This window comes from Octopus sinensis, linkage group LG22, assembly GCF_006345805.1.
Source record: "Octopus sinensis linkage group LG22, ASM634580v1, whole genome shotgun sequence".
Taxonomy (NCBI): domain Eukaryota; kingdom Metazoa; phylum Mollusca; class Cephalopoda; order Octopoda; family Octopodidae; genus Octopus; species Octopus sinensis.
In genome coordinates this window covers 26,201,144-26,218,643 of record NC_043018.1, presented here as the reverse complement: position 1 = coordinate 26,218,643, position 17,500 = coordinate 26,201,144, and the positions used below count along the sequence as shown (strand labels likewise).

Sequence of the window (17,500 nt, the reverse complement as noted above, 5' to 3'; positions counted from 1 at the left end):
TTGAAGAAGAAAGGAAAAAAAGAGAAAGGAAAAAATTCAATATACATTAATTACATATCACCTGTAATAAAATTAATTTAAAAACAAAACTGTCTTCGGTTGTACAAGTTTTCGAGTTTTCGTTTTAAATAAGTTTTCGAAATAAAATTCCAGAAACTTCAAACATTCTTTTGTTATTTTTGTTTTCTTTTTTTGTCTCTCGATCGTGCAGTTATGTCACGAAACATAGACTTTAATTAAGATACGTGTGCGTAATATATATATATATATAAATGTATGTGTATATGTATTTTGGTACATAAAATGTATGCACATGCATGTATACACACATGTATATATTATATACATATATATTTATATATATATATACATGTGTACATTTTATACATATGTATGCATATGTGTGTGTGTGTGTGCATATGTGTATGCATGTGTGTATATGTATGTATTAATGTGTGTGTGTGTGTACAAAGAAAGACAGATTTCAATTAGAAACATTAAAAAATATTATATATTACTACTATAGATAATATCATGATACAGACACAATTTGTGTGTGTGTGTGTGTGTGTGTGTGTGTGTTCTTTATTTTTTAAATCAATAAAATTTAGGAATCACATTTGAAGATTTTGATAAACATGGTTTCTTTAATAATAGAACTCAATATGTCCTATGAGGTAATGTTATACATTTCGCCTTGCCATATATATATATGCATATATATATATATATATAACACACACACGCGCATATATATGTATATATATATATATGCATTTAAAAAGTAAAAATAAAAAGTTTTTAAATATGGTAAAAACTAAAAGTAAAAAAAAACCTCAAATATTCCTGTGAAAATGTGATATAATCATTAACCATTGATTTCTGGTTAAAAAAAAAAAAAGAATGGCAATTAGCCAAAATAGTCTGAATTTAAAACAAAATTAAATATGATTTTTAAAAATTATTGCATGCTTGCTTGTACTAAGAATCAGTTGGATGTCTTTGAAACTTCAGACATTTACATAAATTCCTGTAGCCAAGTGATTTAGTCAGTCGAATGTTGTTCTTAACAACCAAAACACTCGTCATGAAAGATGTTAATTTTAAGAAAGTTGACCCCCACCACACAGTAAACAAAATGTTGACAGTAAAAGACTTAAGAATTTTACATCATCATCATCATCATAATCGTTTAACGTCTGCTTTCCATGCTTGTACAGGTTGGACAGTTTGACTGAGGTCTGGAGAGTCAACGGCAGCACCAGGCTCCAATTTGATCTGGCGATGTTTCTACAGCTGGATGCCCATTCTAATGCCAACCACTCCAACAGTGTAGTGGCTGTTTTTTACATGCTACCAGCACAGGAGCCAGTCAGGGGGTACTGGCATTGCTCATGTTTGGATAGTGCTTTTTACGTGCCACTGGTATGGGGGCCAGTCAGGGGGTATTGGCATTGGCCACGTTTGGATAGTGCTTTTTATGTGCCACTGGTATGGGGGCCAGTCAGGGGGTACTGGCATTGCTCATGTTTGGATAGTGCTTTTTACGTGCCACTGGTATGGGGGCCAGTCAGGGGGTATTGGCATTGGCCACGTTTGGATAGTGCTTTTTATGTGCCACTGGTATGGGGGCCAGTCAGGGGGTACTGGCATTGCTCATGTTTGGATAGTGCTTTTTACGTGCCACTGGTATGGGGGCCAGTCAGGGGGTATTGGCATTGGCCACGTTTGGATGGTGCTTTCTATATGCCACTGGCATGAGATCAGGTCAGTGGGTACTGGCATTGGCCACATTTGGATGGTGCCTTTTATATGCCTCTGGCACAGGAGCCAGTCAACCGGACCTGGCATCAACCATGCTCGGATGGTGCTTTTTATGTGCCAGTGAATGCAATTATCTATCTACATGTGTGTGTGTGTGTGTGTGTGTGTGTGTGTGTGTGTGTGTGTGTGTGTGTGTGTGTGTGTGTGTGTGTGTGTGGTGTGTGTGTGTGTGTGTGTGTGTTGTGTGTGTGTGTGTGTGTGTGTGTGTGTGTGTGTGTGTGTGTGTGTGTGTGTGTGTGTGTGTGTGTGTGTGTGTGTGTGTGTGTGTGTGTGTGTGTGTGTGTGTGTGTGCAGGTGTTTGTTAAACTAGTACATTTTCTTTTACTTGTTTCAGTCATTTGACTGCAGCCATGCTGGAGCACTGCCTTTAGTCAAGCAAATCAACCCTAGCACTTATTCTTTGTAAGCCTAGTACATATTCCATTTGTCTCTTTTGCAAAACTGCTTAGTTACAGGGATGTAAACACACTAGCATCGGTTGTCAAGTGATGTTGGGGTGGTACAAACACAGACACACAAACATATACACATATACTGAGGGCAGCAGACCAAATCTATGGTTGGAGCAAAGCCTCTGCCAGACCAAGGGTGATGTGGTAGTGAAACAGTGACACTGACAGGGCTATAATAGAGAAGAGACGGGCTAGAAAGAGTGGGAACGAGGAGGTAGTAGCAAAGAGTCATATCAGAAGGCAAAAAAGAAGGCTAGATGTCAGTCTTATCTAGCTGGGATAGAAACCAAAAAAGAAGAGGTTTGCCAATGTCCTACAGCATGAAGATCAGAGACTTGAAGTGTTCCAGATTGCTAGACAGTTCGTCACTGAGAACCAAGATATTGCAAGAAAGGAATTTGTGTGGATGGATAATGGGATGCTTACACTTGGTGATGTGGACAAGAAAGAGACCAGGAAAAGTTACTATGTGAGGCTGTTGAGTGTAGAGAATGAATGGGATAAAGGGAGTCTCCCCCATGTGAACCCAACAGAAGAACTGGCTATCCTAGTGGATAGCAGTAAGGTAGATAAGACAATTAAAAACACGAAAAGCAGGAAAGCCCCTGGGCCATCCAGAATCACAGCTGAGATGCTCAGAATATCCAGTAAGGTAGGATACAAGTGAGTCACCTGCATAATTAATCATTAATCACGTCATTCAGGAAGGTGTAATACCCAGTGACTGGCACAGGAGCATAATTGTTAGCTGCTACAAAGGTAAGGGCAATGCTTTAGAGAGAAACAGTTATAGAGGCATCAAACTCCTGGACCAGGTGATGAAAATTATGGAGAGCATTATAGCCCAATTAATTAGGAGGAGAATTAGGCTAAACAAAATGCAGTTCAGCTTCATCTGGGGAAGAAGCACTACTAATGCTATTTTCATAGTCAGACAACTGCAAGAGAAGTACTTAGCTGAGTATAAACCATTATATTTGGCATTTGTTGATCTAGAGCAGTGGTTACCAAAGTGGGTGCTATTGCGGCCCCTGGGGGTGGTGGAAAGTTCCAAGGGGGCATTGATAATGGGGTGGTGATTCATGTAAAAACAACAAAATAATGGGTTCATTAAGTTATATTTGTGAAATACTGATGCTTCAGAAAGAGGTCGATGTTTGTGATGGTTAGAAGAAGTGGGGGTGCTTGAATGTGGCTTGGATGTCAAGGGGTGGCAACCCGAAAACGTTTGGAAACCACTGGTCTAGAGGAAGCCTTCAATAGATTGCCCTACCATGTGGTATGGCGGGCTTTGAGGAGGCGAGGGATAGACGAGTGGCTGGTGAAAGTTGTACAGGCTATGTACAAAGATGCTGTCAGTAAGGTGAGAGTTATCCACAAGTACAGTGAAGAATTTAGTATACAGGTAGGGGGGTCATCGAGGCTCAGTCCTTAGTCCCTTCCTTTTTATCATTATCCTGCAGGCCATAACAGAGGAATTCAAGACAGGTAGCCCCTGGGAACTACTATATGCTGATGATCTTGCCTTCATAGCAGATTCCATATCAGAGCTAAAAGAGAAATTTTAGGCGAGGAAGCAAAACCTGAAATCTAAGGGCCTTAAGGTTAACTAAGCAAAGATTCTGGTCCTAATATGCAAGAAAACAGACAGGATCCTACCCCAGTCAGGTAGGTGACCCTATTTGATTTGTAGGAAAGGTGTGAGCAGGAATTCTATAAGGTGTACCCAATACTCACATGTATGTGCATTCTTTTATTCTCTTACTTATCTCAATCATTGGACTGTGGCCATGCAGGAGCACAGCCTTGAATGATTTTAGTCAAATTAATTGACCACAGTACTTATTTATTTTTTAAACCTAATACTTATTCTATTAGTACCTTTTGGTGAACTGCTAGGTTACAGGGACATAAACAAACCAACTCCAGCTGTCAAGTGGTAGCAGGGATAAACACAGACACACACACACATTTATATGACAGGCGTCTTTCAGTTTCCATCTACCAAATCCCCTCACAAGGCTTTGGTCATCCTAGAAGACACTTGCCCAAAGTGCCAAAAACTTCTTAGCACACAGCCATGCCTGCACAAAGGATGTAAACATCAGTGAGGAAAGCCAATAAAATGGTGTTGCTGTGATATTGATTCTGCACCAGGTTACAAACACTCCCTTGTGCTAAAAAAAAAAAAATGCAGTCAACTGGTTTCAACTAATGTTCACCATTTGTGATCTAAAAGAACCAAATCAGTAAACTGCTAATTGTAACACTATATGCCTCGTTACTAATGTGTCTCTGCATATACAGTTCTTACTCAGTTTTCTTCCTTTTTACTTTTCTTTTATTTTTCACAGTTTCACAAAAAAAACCAAAAAAACCAGAAGTATCAAAAAAATCTCTAGAATTCATTAGCGAAATTTTGACCTTAATTACACTTTCTAAATTAATTAAGGACAAGTAAAAAGCCAAAATACATAAAGCTCACATCTATTAGGTGTATCGCATTACTCCTAAATAAAGTAACAATAAATAGAAAGAAATTAATGGTTATAATATCAATTAGCAATAGCAATTAGTAATATCAGTAATATAACAATCCTTAACAGCACATAACACTTAAATATTGCAATAATGATATATATATATACATATATATATATATATATATATATATACACACACACATATATATATTAGAAGAAAGAGCATAAAAAAAGTAATGTAATTCTCAAAATGTTATTTTGTTTTTATGCAAGAATTTACCAATAGGGAATATTAAGTTGAGACTTACACTTTCATTTACCTAATTATTTTAATTGAAAAGCAATAAAAACTAACATGGATGGATGGACGGACAGACAGACAGACGAAATAGTCAAATCAAATCCGATTTCTGGAGCATTCATATCCACCAGTCTTTCCTAGCCCATTACATAAATGGTTTGCCTTTGCCAACATAAAGTGAACCCACTTTTTATGTATCTTTAGATGGACTAGTCCATTTTTAGCCATTTGGTATTTGGATCTACATGTCTGCTGTAATGCTTTTATTATTCACATTGTTTTTGAATTAATTGTGTGTTATCTCTTAGCTTCAAGATTTCAATGATATGATTGGTTATTTTTAGAATGACAATGTAGGATGGGTGTAAGAGGCTGGATCAGACCAGTTTAAACATAAAACAGGCAAAGAACTTGAGATGGATAGGGCCAGTTTAAATGCAAAAGGGTGGAAGAATTATATTGTCATAGCCACTGACATGACACAGTGTTGTAACCAAGATATGTGCCACTTACATGACACAGTGTTGTAACTAAGATATGTGCCACTGAAATGACTCAGTGTTGTAACCAAGATATGTGCCACTGACATGACACAGTGTTGTAACCAAGATATGTGCCACTGACATGACACAGTGTTGTAACCAATATATGTGTCACTGACATGACACAGTGTTGTAACCAAGATATGTGCCACTGACATCTTAGTTGGATGTCCTCAACTGTATCCATTATGTCAGCAGCCATCAAGCTTATTTTGGCATGGAAACCCATTTTACCATTTTCCAAAAAACTGGTTTCAAATTTTGGCACCAGGACAACAATTTCAGGGGAAGGAATAAGTCAATTACATTGACTCCAGTATGCAACTGGTACTTATTTTACCGACCCCAAAAGGATGAAATGCAAAGTAGACTTTGATGGAATTTGAACTCAGAGTGAAACGCTGCTAAGCATTTCACCTTGTGGGCTAACGATTCTGCAAGCTTACCACCTGAATATAACAAATTTATAATTATTAATGTCAATGCTCAAACACACCCAACTATATGAATTTTTTTTAAATGAGACAAAAAAAAAGCATGACTTTCTCAAAATATTTTTCATTTTGTGCTAAAATTTGCAGATATGGGATTTTTATTGTTTAAATTAAAAACAAAAATAAAAAAACTAAGTTCGTTTACCCTTTGATCTTGCTAATTATTTTAATTGCAAAGAGGTTAAGAGCCAATATAAAAATACAATAAAATGCTTTTTGTTGTTACTGTTGTTGTTTTTGGTTCCAGTTTAGTCATGATCAAACAGACCAAGCAGAAAATACATTCCATTTATGACCATCCTGACATATCATATTTTCAGGCAAAGTGTAACTTGAACTACGTTGCCAAACATCTCTTTTCTCTTTTGAAGATGGTAAGGCATCATTTAAAGGAGATTTAGCTGCTTTTTCTTGCAGGTTGAACGACCAACCATACAGAGGTTCCCTGATTGGCAATAAGATGCACTCATATTTTGATTTAATCAAATATTATAACATTCAATATTAACTGAACATTTATCATCATCATCATTTTAACATCCACTTGTCCATGCTGGCATGGGTTGGACAGAATTTGCCAAGGTGGTTTTTTTCTATGGCCAACTGTTTTCCATGGAAAATTGGAAACGTAGAACAGAGCTTACATGAGGGTGACACTCATGTACAGCAACTGTCACATGATATCAGGCCAAGGAGACAGTAATACATACACATACCCATTTGTATACATCATCATCATCATTTAATGTACATTATCCATGCTGGCATGGGCTGGACGGTTTGACCGGAGCTGGTAAGCTGAGGGGCTGCACCAGACTCCAGTCTGATTTGGCATGGTTTCTACAGCTGGATGTACTTCCTAATGCCAACCATTCTAAGAGTGCAATGGCTGCTTGTGTGTGCCACTGGCATGTTTTTCCATGTTTCAGTCATTTGACTGTGACCCTGCTGGAGCACTGTACAGTGAAATTTCTTTTATTTATATATATATATATATATATATATATACACAGTGACTGGCTATGGAGGTCCAGTAGAATAAAATAGGAACAAAAGGAGTTCGTAGACAAAACATCATTGAGACCGACTACTTTGGACTACGTTGATAAAACTACTTGCCAAGGAAGCTGCACATTAGAACCAAATGCATAACCGTGCAACCATGCACGAATGCTTCTTGTGTTGACATTTAAACTATGCAAAATTTTATAGTTTTACAAACAGTGTTGTTATGTGAGGAGAGAGCTCCGACTGAATACACAAACTATCAAACGGTTTGACTGGAAGTGTTGATATACTTTCAGAGCTAACATATAAACAATCTACTGAATAAATATCGAATGTAGCAAGTTTACACAAGTAGTAGGATAAATATCTTTCTTTTTTTACATACTCATACATATATATATATATATATATATATATATATACATACATACATATATATAACTTTACACATATATATATATATACACTTACATACACACATAGATGTACATAGATATACATATACATACATACATATATATATATATACACACACACACACACATACATACCAATGTATGCTAGTACATCCCTATATGTGTGTGTATATAGATATATATACACACACACACACGTATATACCAATGTATGCTAAAGCATCCCTATGTGTGTGTGTATGTGCATATATATATATATATATATATATATATGTATGTATAATTACATATATATATATATATATATATATATAATATATAGGCGCAGGAGTGGCTGTGTGGTAAGTAGCTTGCTAACCAACCACATGGTTGCGGGTTCAGTCCCACTGCGTGGCATCTTGGGCAAGTGTCTTCTGCTATAGCCCCGGGCCGACCAATGCCTTGTGAGTGGATTTGGTAGACGGAAACTGAAAGAAGCCTGTCGTATATATGTATATATATATATATATGTGTGTGTGTGTTTGTGTGTCTGTGTTTGTCCCCCTAGCATTGCTTGACAACCGATGCTGGTGTGTCTACGTCCCCGCCACTTAGCGGTTCGGCAAAAGAGACCGATAGAATAAGTACTGGGCTTACAAAGAATAAGTTCCGGGGTCGATTTGATCGACTAAAGGCGGTGCTCCAGCATGGCCGCAGTCAAATGACTGAAACAAGTAAAAGAGTAAAAGAGTATATGCATATATATGTATATATATATACATATGCATATATATGTATATATATATATACGTACATATCCACACAGACACATATATATATAAACACATACATACCAATGTATGCTAATATATATATATATGCATACATACACTCACACACACATACACACACACACACACATGCATATATATGCACATTAAAGAGCTGCACATGAACATGAAAGTGTAAACTGTTAAAACCTGTTAAAAGGTATCGAGATAGATCTGGCAAAAATATGTAAGTTATGGTTTCTATGAAAGCCTTCAACGGCAACATTGCTCACTCGCATATCAAAAGAATATGTGAAAGCTCTATTCATTAGCTTCTCACATCACAGCTCAGCAATCATCAGGAGTTCTTTGACTGTCAAAAAAATATATTGTTCTGACTTCAATGTCATATACTTTGCCACGTCATTGCTACATTGTGCTTTTTTCCAGATATGAGTCACAGCTCAAATTCTCCGTACTGTTGACAGTTAACACTTCATTCTGAATTTTCATCTGGCAAATTAGGGCTTACTCTTTACTCTTTTCCTTGTTTCAGTCATTTGACTGCGGCCATGCTGGAGCACCACCTTTAGTCAAACAAATCGACCCTGGGACTTATTCTTTGTAAGCCCAGTACTTATTCTATCGGTCTCTTTTGCCGAACCGCTAAATGACGGCGACGTAAACACACCAGCATCGGTTGTCAAGCAATGCTAGGGGAACAAACACAGACACACAAACACACATACACATATATATACATATATACGACAGGCTTCTTTCAGTTTCCGTCTACCAAATGCACTCACAAGGCTTTGATCGGCCCGAGGCTATAGTAGAAGACACTTGCCCAAGGTGCCACGCAGTGGGACTGAACCCGGAACCATGTGGCTGGTAAGCAAGCTACTTACCACACAGCCACTCCTGCGCCTGTTTTGTTTTGTTTTGTTTTGTTTTTTTTTCTTTTTCTTTCTTAAAGACAAAATTCTCAATAAATGAACTTGGTTTTTCTCTAATCTCTTCTACATAGTTAAGTGGCTTTCATTGCTTTGATGTCCTTTTTATTGTTTGCTGGGGCATGGACCTTGTAAACAAATAGACCCCAGGAAATATTTTTTCAAGTTTGGTACTTATTCAAACGATCTCTTTTGCCAAATTGCTCCTGGTTGTGAAGTGGTGGAGGAACCCCACCCACAAACACACACACAAAACAGGATTCTTTCAGTTTTCATCAACCAAATCCGCTCAACTTGGGGCTATAGTTGAAGCCACTTGCCAAAGGCAGCAGGTAGTGGGGCTGAACCCAGAACCAAGTGGTTGGAAAGGAAACTTCTTACAAAACAGCTATGCCTGCACCTATATACTTCTGTAAAGTTTATTTCAAAGAATCTGAGAATAATCTTGGTACCAAGCATACTGCCGACAGTCTGCAATGTTTACATACATACATACATACAGGATGGACTCTCCTCTCATAGACAATGTCCAAGTGTTCAGCTTCTTGCTGAATGACCAGCACAAATGACTTGTTTATAATGACCAAATGTATATGCTGTACATTAGTTCACTCCTTCCACCAAATCAGCATTACCTGAGCAGGTGCACGGTGTACCACGGGTCAGGTGTCAAAAGGATTGCAGAACAAGGTAAGATGAAGTGCTTTGCTCAAGAACACAACTCACCACCTGGTCTTGGAATTGAAATCATGATCTCGCAATAGTAATTGCAACACCCTAACCATTAAGTCACGAACCCTCACAAATAACATATATACATATATGCACATTTACTGAGTTTCTTGATCAGTGTCCAAGTCTCAGACCCATACAACACCACAGACTCCACTGCAGCAATAAAGAAACAGATCTTCAGGTCTTTACAAAGGTCTGACTTCCATACAGATCTCAAACTGTGGCATGGCATCCAGGCTTTGCTCTTCCTCTCAACTACCCCTTTCACTTTTTTCTATATATACATAAACACATACATACATACACACACACACACTCACACACACATACATACACATACATACATACACATATATACATCTCTAAGGTGGGTAAAATTCCTGAGATCCATGGATGAGTACTCTCAAGTGGTTTTTGTCCCTCATCATCGTTGCCATGTCCTGTGTCTCTCAGAGACCAGTGTCTGTTCTTAGGGCATCAACATATGTCATCCTCGGTCTCCCTCTTCTAGTGTGTCCATGTAGGGGATCCCCCAGGAGCACTGAGTGCGGTATCAACCCTGAATGTCAGTGAGTATGTCCAGCTAATCTCAGTCTCCTCTGTGTTATTTTCGAGCTGACTATTGGGAGGCTCTTGTACAGCTCTGAGTTCTTCATCCTCAGTGTATACTGATTAATGTCCAGAGCCATCCTCAGCATTCTCATGTAGCACCCATCCACCAACTTCAAGTAAGTCAGTATGAGAAGTACACGTAAGCCTATGCTATCGTAATACAACAGTATTACAAAAGCCTTAGAGTGCTTTTAGTAAATTAGAAGAGGTACACCAAGGGAAGATGAAAGAGGCTAAATTGACTTAGCAGGAACGGACTTCTGAGTGAGTTTTATGATAAGTGTCCAAGTTTCAGAACCATACAGCAGCACAAACTCCAATGCAGCAATGAAGAGATGGATATTCAGGTCCTTACGAAGGTCTGACTTCCATACAGATCTCACACTGTGGCATACCATCCTGGCTTTACTCTTCCTCACAACTATATCACCCACCCACCCGCCCACCCACCCACCCACCCACCCACCCACCCACCCACCCATCCATCCATCCATCCATCCATCCATCCATCCATCCATCCATACATACATACATACATACATACATACATACATACATACATACATACATACATACATACATACATACATACATACATGTATGTATACATATATATATTACACAAACACACATCTGTTAAGGCAAAATCTCAATAGTTTCTTATAATAAAAGAATTTTAGAAGGAAAATTGAGAATTTTAATTTCTTTAAGTATTTCTGCCAGTCTCATAAATGATTAATTTCACAACACACACACAAAAAAAAACCCAAATTCTTCTCAATTTCTGAAGTTATGTGCAAATATGATAATCTATAAGATTTAGTTAAGTAATCTGATCTCAAACTGATTCCATTTCAAATTACTTCTCTTGGAAAAATCAGTAATATTTACAAATTGAGTTCAAATACATAAAAGCATTTATTTCATCAAGATATGTGGTCTGATCAATAAGTATTTTAACTGTTGCCACAGTAACTAAACTAAAGCACACAGAGTGAAGCTGCTGGGCACAGAGTGACCTTGAACTCTGCTGTGCATGCACACTAAGTTTTAATGTTCTAGTTCACTTCTGCTGTTTACAGCAGTGCATGAAAGGAAGGTGTGTAGCGTGTGATTGTCACAGTGACCATGGCAAAGAAAGTTGAGCAGAGAATCTGCATCAAATTTTGCCAAAAGCTTGGTGATACCTGCTCAGAGGCCTTTGCAAAGTTTTCAAAAAGTTTTCATCGTTATCCACACAAACAAGGAGATCTTGTTCAACTGAAACCCCAGTGTATTTTTGGTCAGCTGAAAGCAGTTTTTGCACAAACTTTGCAGACACGCGTCTCATACCCAAATCTTCAGTGATAATGGACTGAACTGAACCATAACTAATCTGCACATCCTTTGATAACTCACAGATTATGATTCGATGATTTCCCCTCACAGCTGCATGCACATCCGTGATGTCTTTCTCAGTTCTGCTGGTTGCAGGTCTCCCAGAATGTTCGTCAATATTAATATTTTTCTGGCCATCTTGGAAACGTCTGAACCACTTGTACACGTGTGTGCAGCTCAAACACTTTCTACAACTGTGTGTAGGCCTTGAGCAGGTATTGCCAGGACAACTTTCTTTTTCATGGTCAATGTAATGATCACATGCTACACATCTTCTTTCCAAGCACTGCTGTAAACAGCAGAAGTGAGCTAGAACATTGAAACTTAGTGCACATGCACAACAGAGTTTAAGGTCAATCTTTGCCAAGCAGCTTCCCTCTGCATGCTTTAGATAAGTTACTATGGCAACAGACCGGATACTTATTTATTAGACCTTGTAAGCTAGATCAAGTATGGCTTCAGAACTTCTTTTAGCATTATAATGATAATAATAATCCTTTCTTCTATAAGCACAAAGTCTGAAATTTTGGAAGAGGGGACTAGTCAATTACATTGACCCCCGGTGTTTCACTGGTACTTAAATTATCAACCCCGAAAGAATGAAAGGCAAAGTCAACCCCAGCGAATTTTGAATTCAGAGATTTGCAAAGTGTAGATGTGGAGGCCTTCGTAGAGAACCCAGCCAAATTTTTATCTGAAATACTAGATGACTCCACTTTGCAGCAGGAAGCACAAAGAAGAGAAATTCCATCCAACAGTACAAGAAAGAAATCCAAACACACTGAAAGGTGGTGCTCCAGCATGGCCACAGCTTCTGGTTGCAGTTGGTAAAAGATAAATGAAAATATTTTTTATAAAATATGTTTGTCCATGCCAGCATGGTAAACAGACATTAATCAGGGGTTCTCAACTTCTTTTTTTTTTTGTTATTTAAGGGCCCCTTTGATTTCTATTTTATCCTGGAGGACCCCATAGTAATTTAAAAAACTAGTTTTATAGAAACTTCTTTCAAAATTCCTATTTTGTTGTGTATGTTGAACCATGTAAAATGTCAGGGGAAGAAACTGAGGTGTTTCTTGCAATACATACCAATACATACATCTAAAGCAACATTTTTTCAAGGGGCCCTTAAAGTAGTATTGTGGATCCACAATTTATTATTCGGCTGTATGGACACCCCAAAATCTTATATGGATCTTCAGGGGCCATATGGATCCCATTCAAGAACAGTAGTTCCTTGCATTGAATGATGATGATGATGAAAAGAAGAAATAAATTTCCAGGTCAAAAATATATGCTCCCAATATTTTCAAAATGAAAGGAAAAGTAGAATCAATCTAAATAAATAACGGGTAAATACAAGTGGATATTCCTTAAGTATAGAAGAGTTCAGAAAGTAAAAATACTCATTTACAAAACACCATTTCTTGCAGTAGTGAACCTTTGCTGAATTCTTCTGAATGTTTTACAAGAGTTTGTAAATTGAAGTTAAATGCCAAACACACATGTGCACAATGCGAGGAATTATATACAAAACATCAAAGAGAAAATTGTTAATGTAGCATTATACTTGAGTATGAAAAACAAAAAGAGGGAAGAAGAATGGTGGGTAAAAAAAAAAATGTTTCTGATTTTAGGTAAAATAAATCTGGAGGGTGGGGGGGAACAAATTGTATTATGTCTGAGATTGCAATGTATTCAGGTAGATATGGTTTTATTTAAAAGAAATATTAATAAAAATTTATAAATACCTTCCCAGTCTGCAAATTAAAGAGAAAAAGAGAAAACAGATTTAGTATAAAAGCTGATATAAAACAAAAATATAGTATAAAACACAATATATATATATATATAAATACACACACACACACACACATATATATATATATATATATATATATATGTATATATATACAAACACAAATATAGAATGAAACATAAAATACAGATATATTATGAAACGTGAAATATATATAACATAAAACATAGTACATAACAAAGAATATATTTTGTTTAAACATGTGCTACACTCTGGTGGCCAGTTACTGTAAGAGAGATAATCATTTCTAGACAAATGTTGGTGAGATTGGAAATTTGACTTTTAAAATGAAGAACTTAATAGAATATACATATTTTATTTTTATTTACAGACTCATTACGAAGATGTAAAAAATTCTAGTTATAGGTAATCATATCTAGCACCATTTCATTCTTATTGGAAATCATCAGCATGATGATAACCCAAGGCAAATAAATTAAATGAATTTAAATATTTTTCAAAGCAAGATATTTCTTACAGTGGAAAGCAATATACAGTTTAGAGGACATTCATGATAAAGTATGCAATTAACATAAGAATAGATATATGGGATATGAGAAGAATATATCAAATAAAACTATTTCTAAAATGCCAAAACAATAAAAATTGCCGAAAGGGATTTTGTTGAAAAGTGGTAGGGCATAAAGAAAAATATGAAACTGATAATCTAAAAAGTTATTTAAATGTCCAAATGTTGAAATCAAGTTGTTAACAAGATTAGAATTTCTCAAACTATTCACCTCATTTTTAGAGATTAATGATGTTTGAATGCATCACATCTACATTCTATTCTGATCAGATTAATTTCTAATCATATTCCTGGATATGTACATAGTATGTGACTGGATTTAATCTAATTTGGAATTTCGTTTAGAAAATAAAGAAGACTGAAGATCAAACCTATACGAACATAGTGTACATATAAAATATTGCCAAAATGGTTTCACTTCTAAAGATGAAATTGACAGTCTGAAGAATTATGATGTAAAGGTATGGACATAGCTGCATGGTTAAGAAGCTCATTTTGCATCTATGAAATTACAGGTTCAATACCTTGAGCAAGTGTTTTCTACTACAGCCCTGGTTTGACCAATGCCTTGGGAGTGAATTTGACTGATAGAAACTGTAAAACCACAGTGTCTGTATGCATATGTGTGTGTACCCTCTCCACCACCACTTGACAGCTGGTGTTGGTTTATTTGCATCCTTGTAACTTAGTGGTTTAGCAAAAGAGGCAAATAGAATAAGTGTCACATTAAAAATTAAACACCTGGCACCCCTGTGTGGCTGTGCTCCAGTATGGCCAAAGCTTAATGACTGAAGCAAGTGAAAAGAAAAGATATAAAGATAACCCAACAAGAACATCAAAAATATAAGTCATATAATAAACCAGTCCATTTTGTAGAATTAGTCATAAAACTGGCAGAGTTGCTAGAACACAGGGAAAAAAACTTTGCAGTCTTTGTCCCAAGTCGAAAGGTAAGCTACTATAAATCAGCACGGACTTTCCAGACAACCCAATAGATACGGCTAAGGAATTGCCAGATTCTTTTGGCTCATACTGTAGCACGTTTCTTCCTACCCACCATACCAAGTTGAGTGCAACTGTAATAACTCCAATCCCAATCACATAACAACTATTTTGTTTTGCTACTTGTTGAAGTGGTGTTCTTTGCTCTCAGACTTGTAAAGAATTCTTTTCTTTTCAAAACATACTTTAATTCTAAGTTGCTAAATTAACAATATAAATATATACAAACTGCTTCGATTAGAATACGTAATTTCCTCAAAATCAAAGCAATGTAATCCCAAATAAATGTTCAATTGCTATTTATTAAAATGCTTTCACATGCTTTTATTATTATTTCACTAACTGCAAGTGTAATCTTTAATTGAAGATTACCTCAATTAATTCACAGCTTTTAATTAGAAAATATATCACACAGAGAGCTTGAATTAGTGTATTTCTTTCAATTAATTCAAATTAAAATAAATAGATAAGTTAAGAGATGATGATTTTTACGTCATTGTTTTTAGTTTTGCTTTTTACTTTTAAATATAAACCAATTTAAATTTTGTTCTGGTATTTTGATATTGGATATTATTTTACTTTCATTTCGTAAGACACATAAATCAAAATGATTATCTAACTTCTGAACCTGTTTCCACCACACTATTTAATATATATACATATAAACACACACATATATATTTACACACAACACATATATACATATGTACACATATATATATAAATATATATATTTTTACGCACAACACATACATACATATGTACACATATATATATATAAATATATATATATTTACACACACACATACATACATATGTACACACACACACACACACACACACCACACAGATATATATATATATATATATATATATTATATATATATATATACAAACGAAAGCATTAAACTGGGCCAGTATACATAGGTTAAAATATATATAAAAGAGAGGAAAAAATACATAATGAAGAGCCAAACTGTAACAAGCAATGATATTTTAAAAATTACGGGAATAACAAAAGTAAAAAATAACAAAAACAAAAGCTGCATTGACTCAAATCTTTAGAAATATTATATACAGAAGCATACTTCAAATTTCAATTTTAAATTGAGACTAAAAATTTCTCAACATTCAAGTATTTGATAGCAAGAGCAACAACATATAATTTAATCTAAGAATGGTCTTTTAACACTATTTACACCGGCCACAAATGTCTTAAATAATCCACCTATTTTATGCTGAAACTAGCCAGGTTTAGTCTCTCCTGCCTGTCCTACAATGTTATTCTAAAAATAACCAATAATGTCACCAAAATTTTGAAGCTACTGTGTCAGTGGTTCATAACCAGAGTTCACATGACCCTTAAGGGTTCATGTAGAATTTAGATTTTAGCATCATCATTATCATCGGCAACAGAGAGATGCTGGAGACTGGCATACTGGTATAGAGGCTTGTAATAGACCTGAAGAGATAATGTAGACTTGCATACTGGTACCACAGGCCAGTAACGGAACTAAATAGTGTACACTAGCATACTAGTATGCAAGCTTGTAACAGAACCAAAATAATAAGGCACTAAAAGAGAATGACCCTCCCCAGAAACAATAAAATTCTGATTTAATTTGATCAGCATTATCATCATTATCGTTTAACATCTGCTTTCCATGCTAGCATGGGTTGGACGATTTTGACTGAGGGTTGGCGAACCAGGCGGCCGCACCAAGCTCTAATCTTGATCTGGCAGAGTTTCTTCAGCTGGATGCCCTTCCTAACGCCAACCACTCCGAGAGTGTAGTGGGTGCTTTTTACATGCTACCAGCACGGGGTCCTGTCAGGCGGTACTGGCAACGACCTCGCTCGAATCTTTTTACACATGCCACCGGCACAGGTGCCAGTGAAGTGACGTTGGTAACGATCACAATTGAATGGTGGGCGACATTGGTAACGATCACGCTCAAATGGTGATGCTGGAAAGTTTAAATCTAAACACTAAGGGACATTTTAAAAGAAGGCAAATTGCCATTGAAACCTTGCTTTCTCCCATTTTCAGATTTAGTAATTAAAGAATTTGGCTCGTGCTCAATAAGAACATTTGTGTAAACTGTGAATTCACATTTGCGTTGGGTTGTTTGCAATAACATTTAAGCAAAATTAAGAGATCTAACTTTCTCTCTTAAAACAACAAAGTCGACAAATTTATC

The 17,500-nt window shown here is 36.3% G+C and overlaps 1 protein-coding gene across 1 annotated transcript in view; it reads right to left on the bottom strand.

Moving 5' to 3' along the window:
- The window catches only part of LOC115223135 (protein unc-13 homolog B-like), a 393,815-nt gene that overhangs the window by 117,620 nt on the left and 258,695 nt on the right, over positions 1 to 17,500 (bottom strand). Inside the window, exon 7 of the mRNA XM_036512114.1 lies at positions 13,701 to 13,709. Coding sequence (XP_036368007.1) covers positions 13,701 to 13,709 — 9 coding nt within the window. The remainder of the gene's footprint in view (positions 1 to 13,700; positions 13,710 to 17,500) is intronic.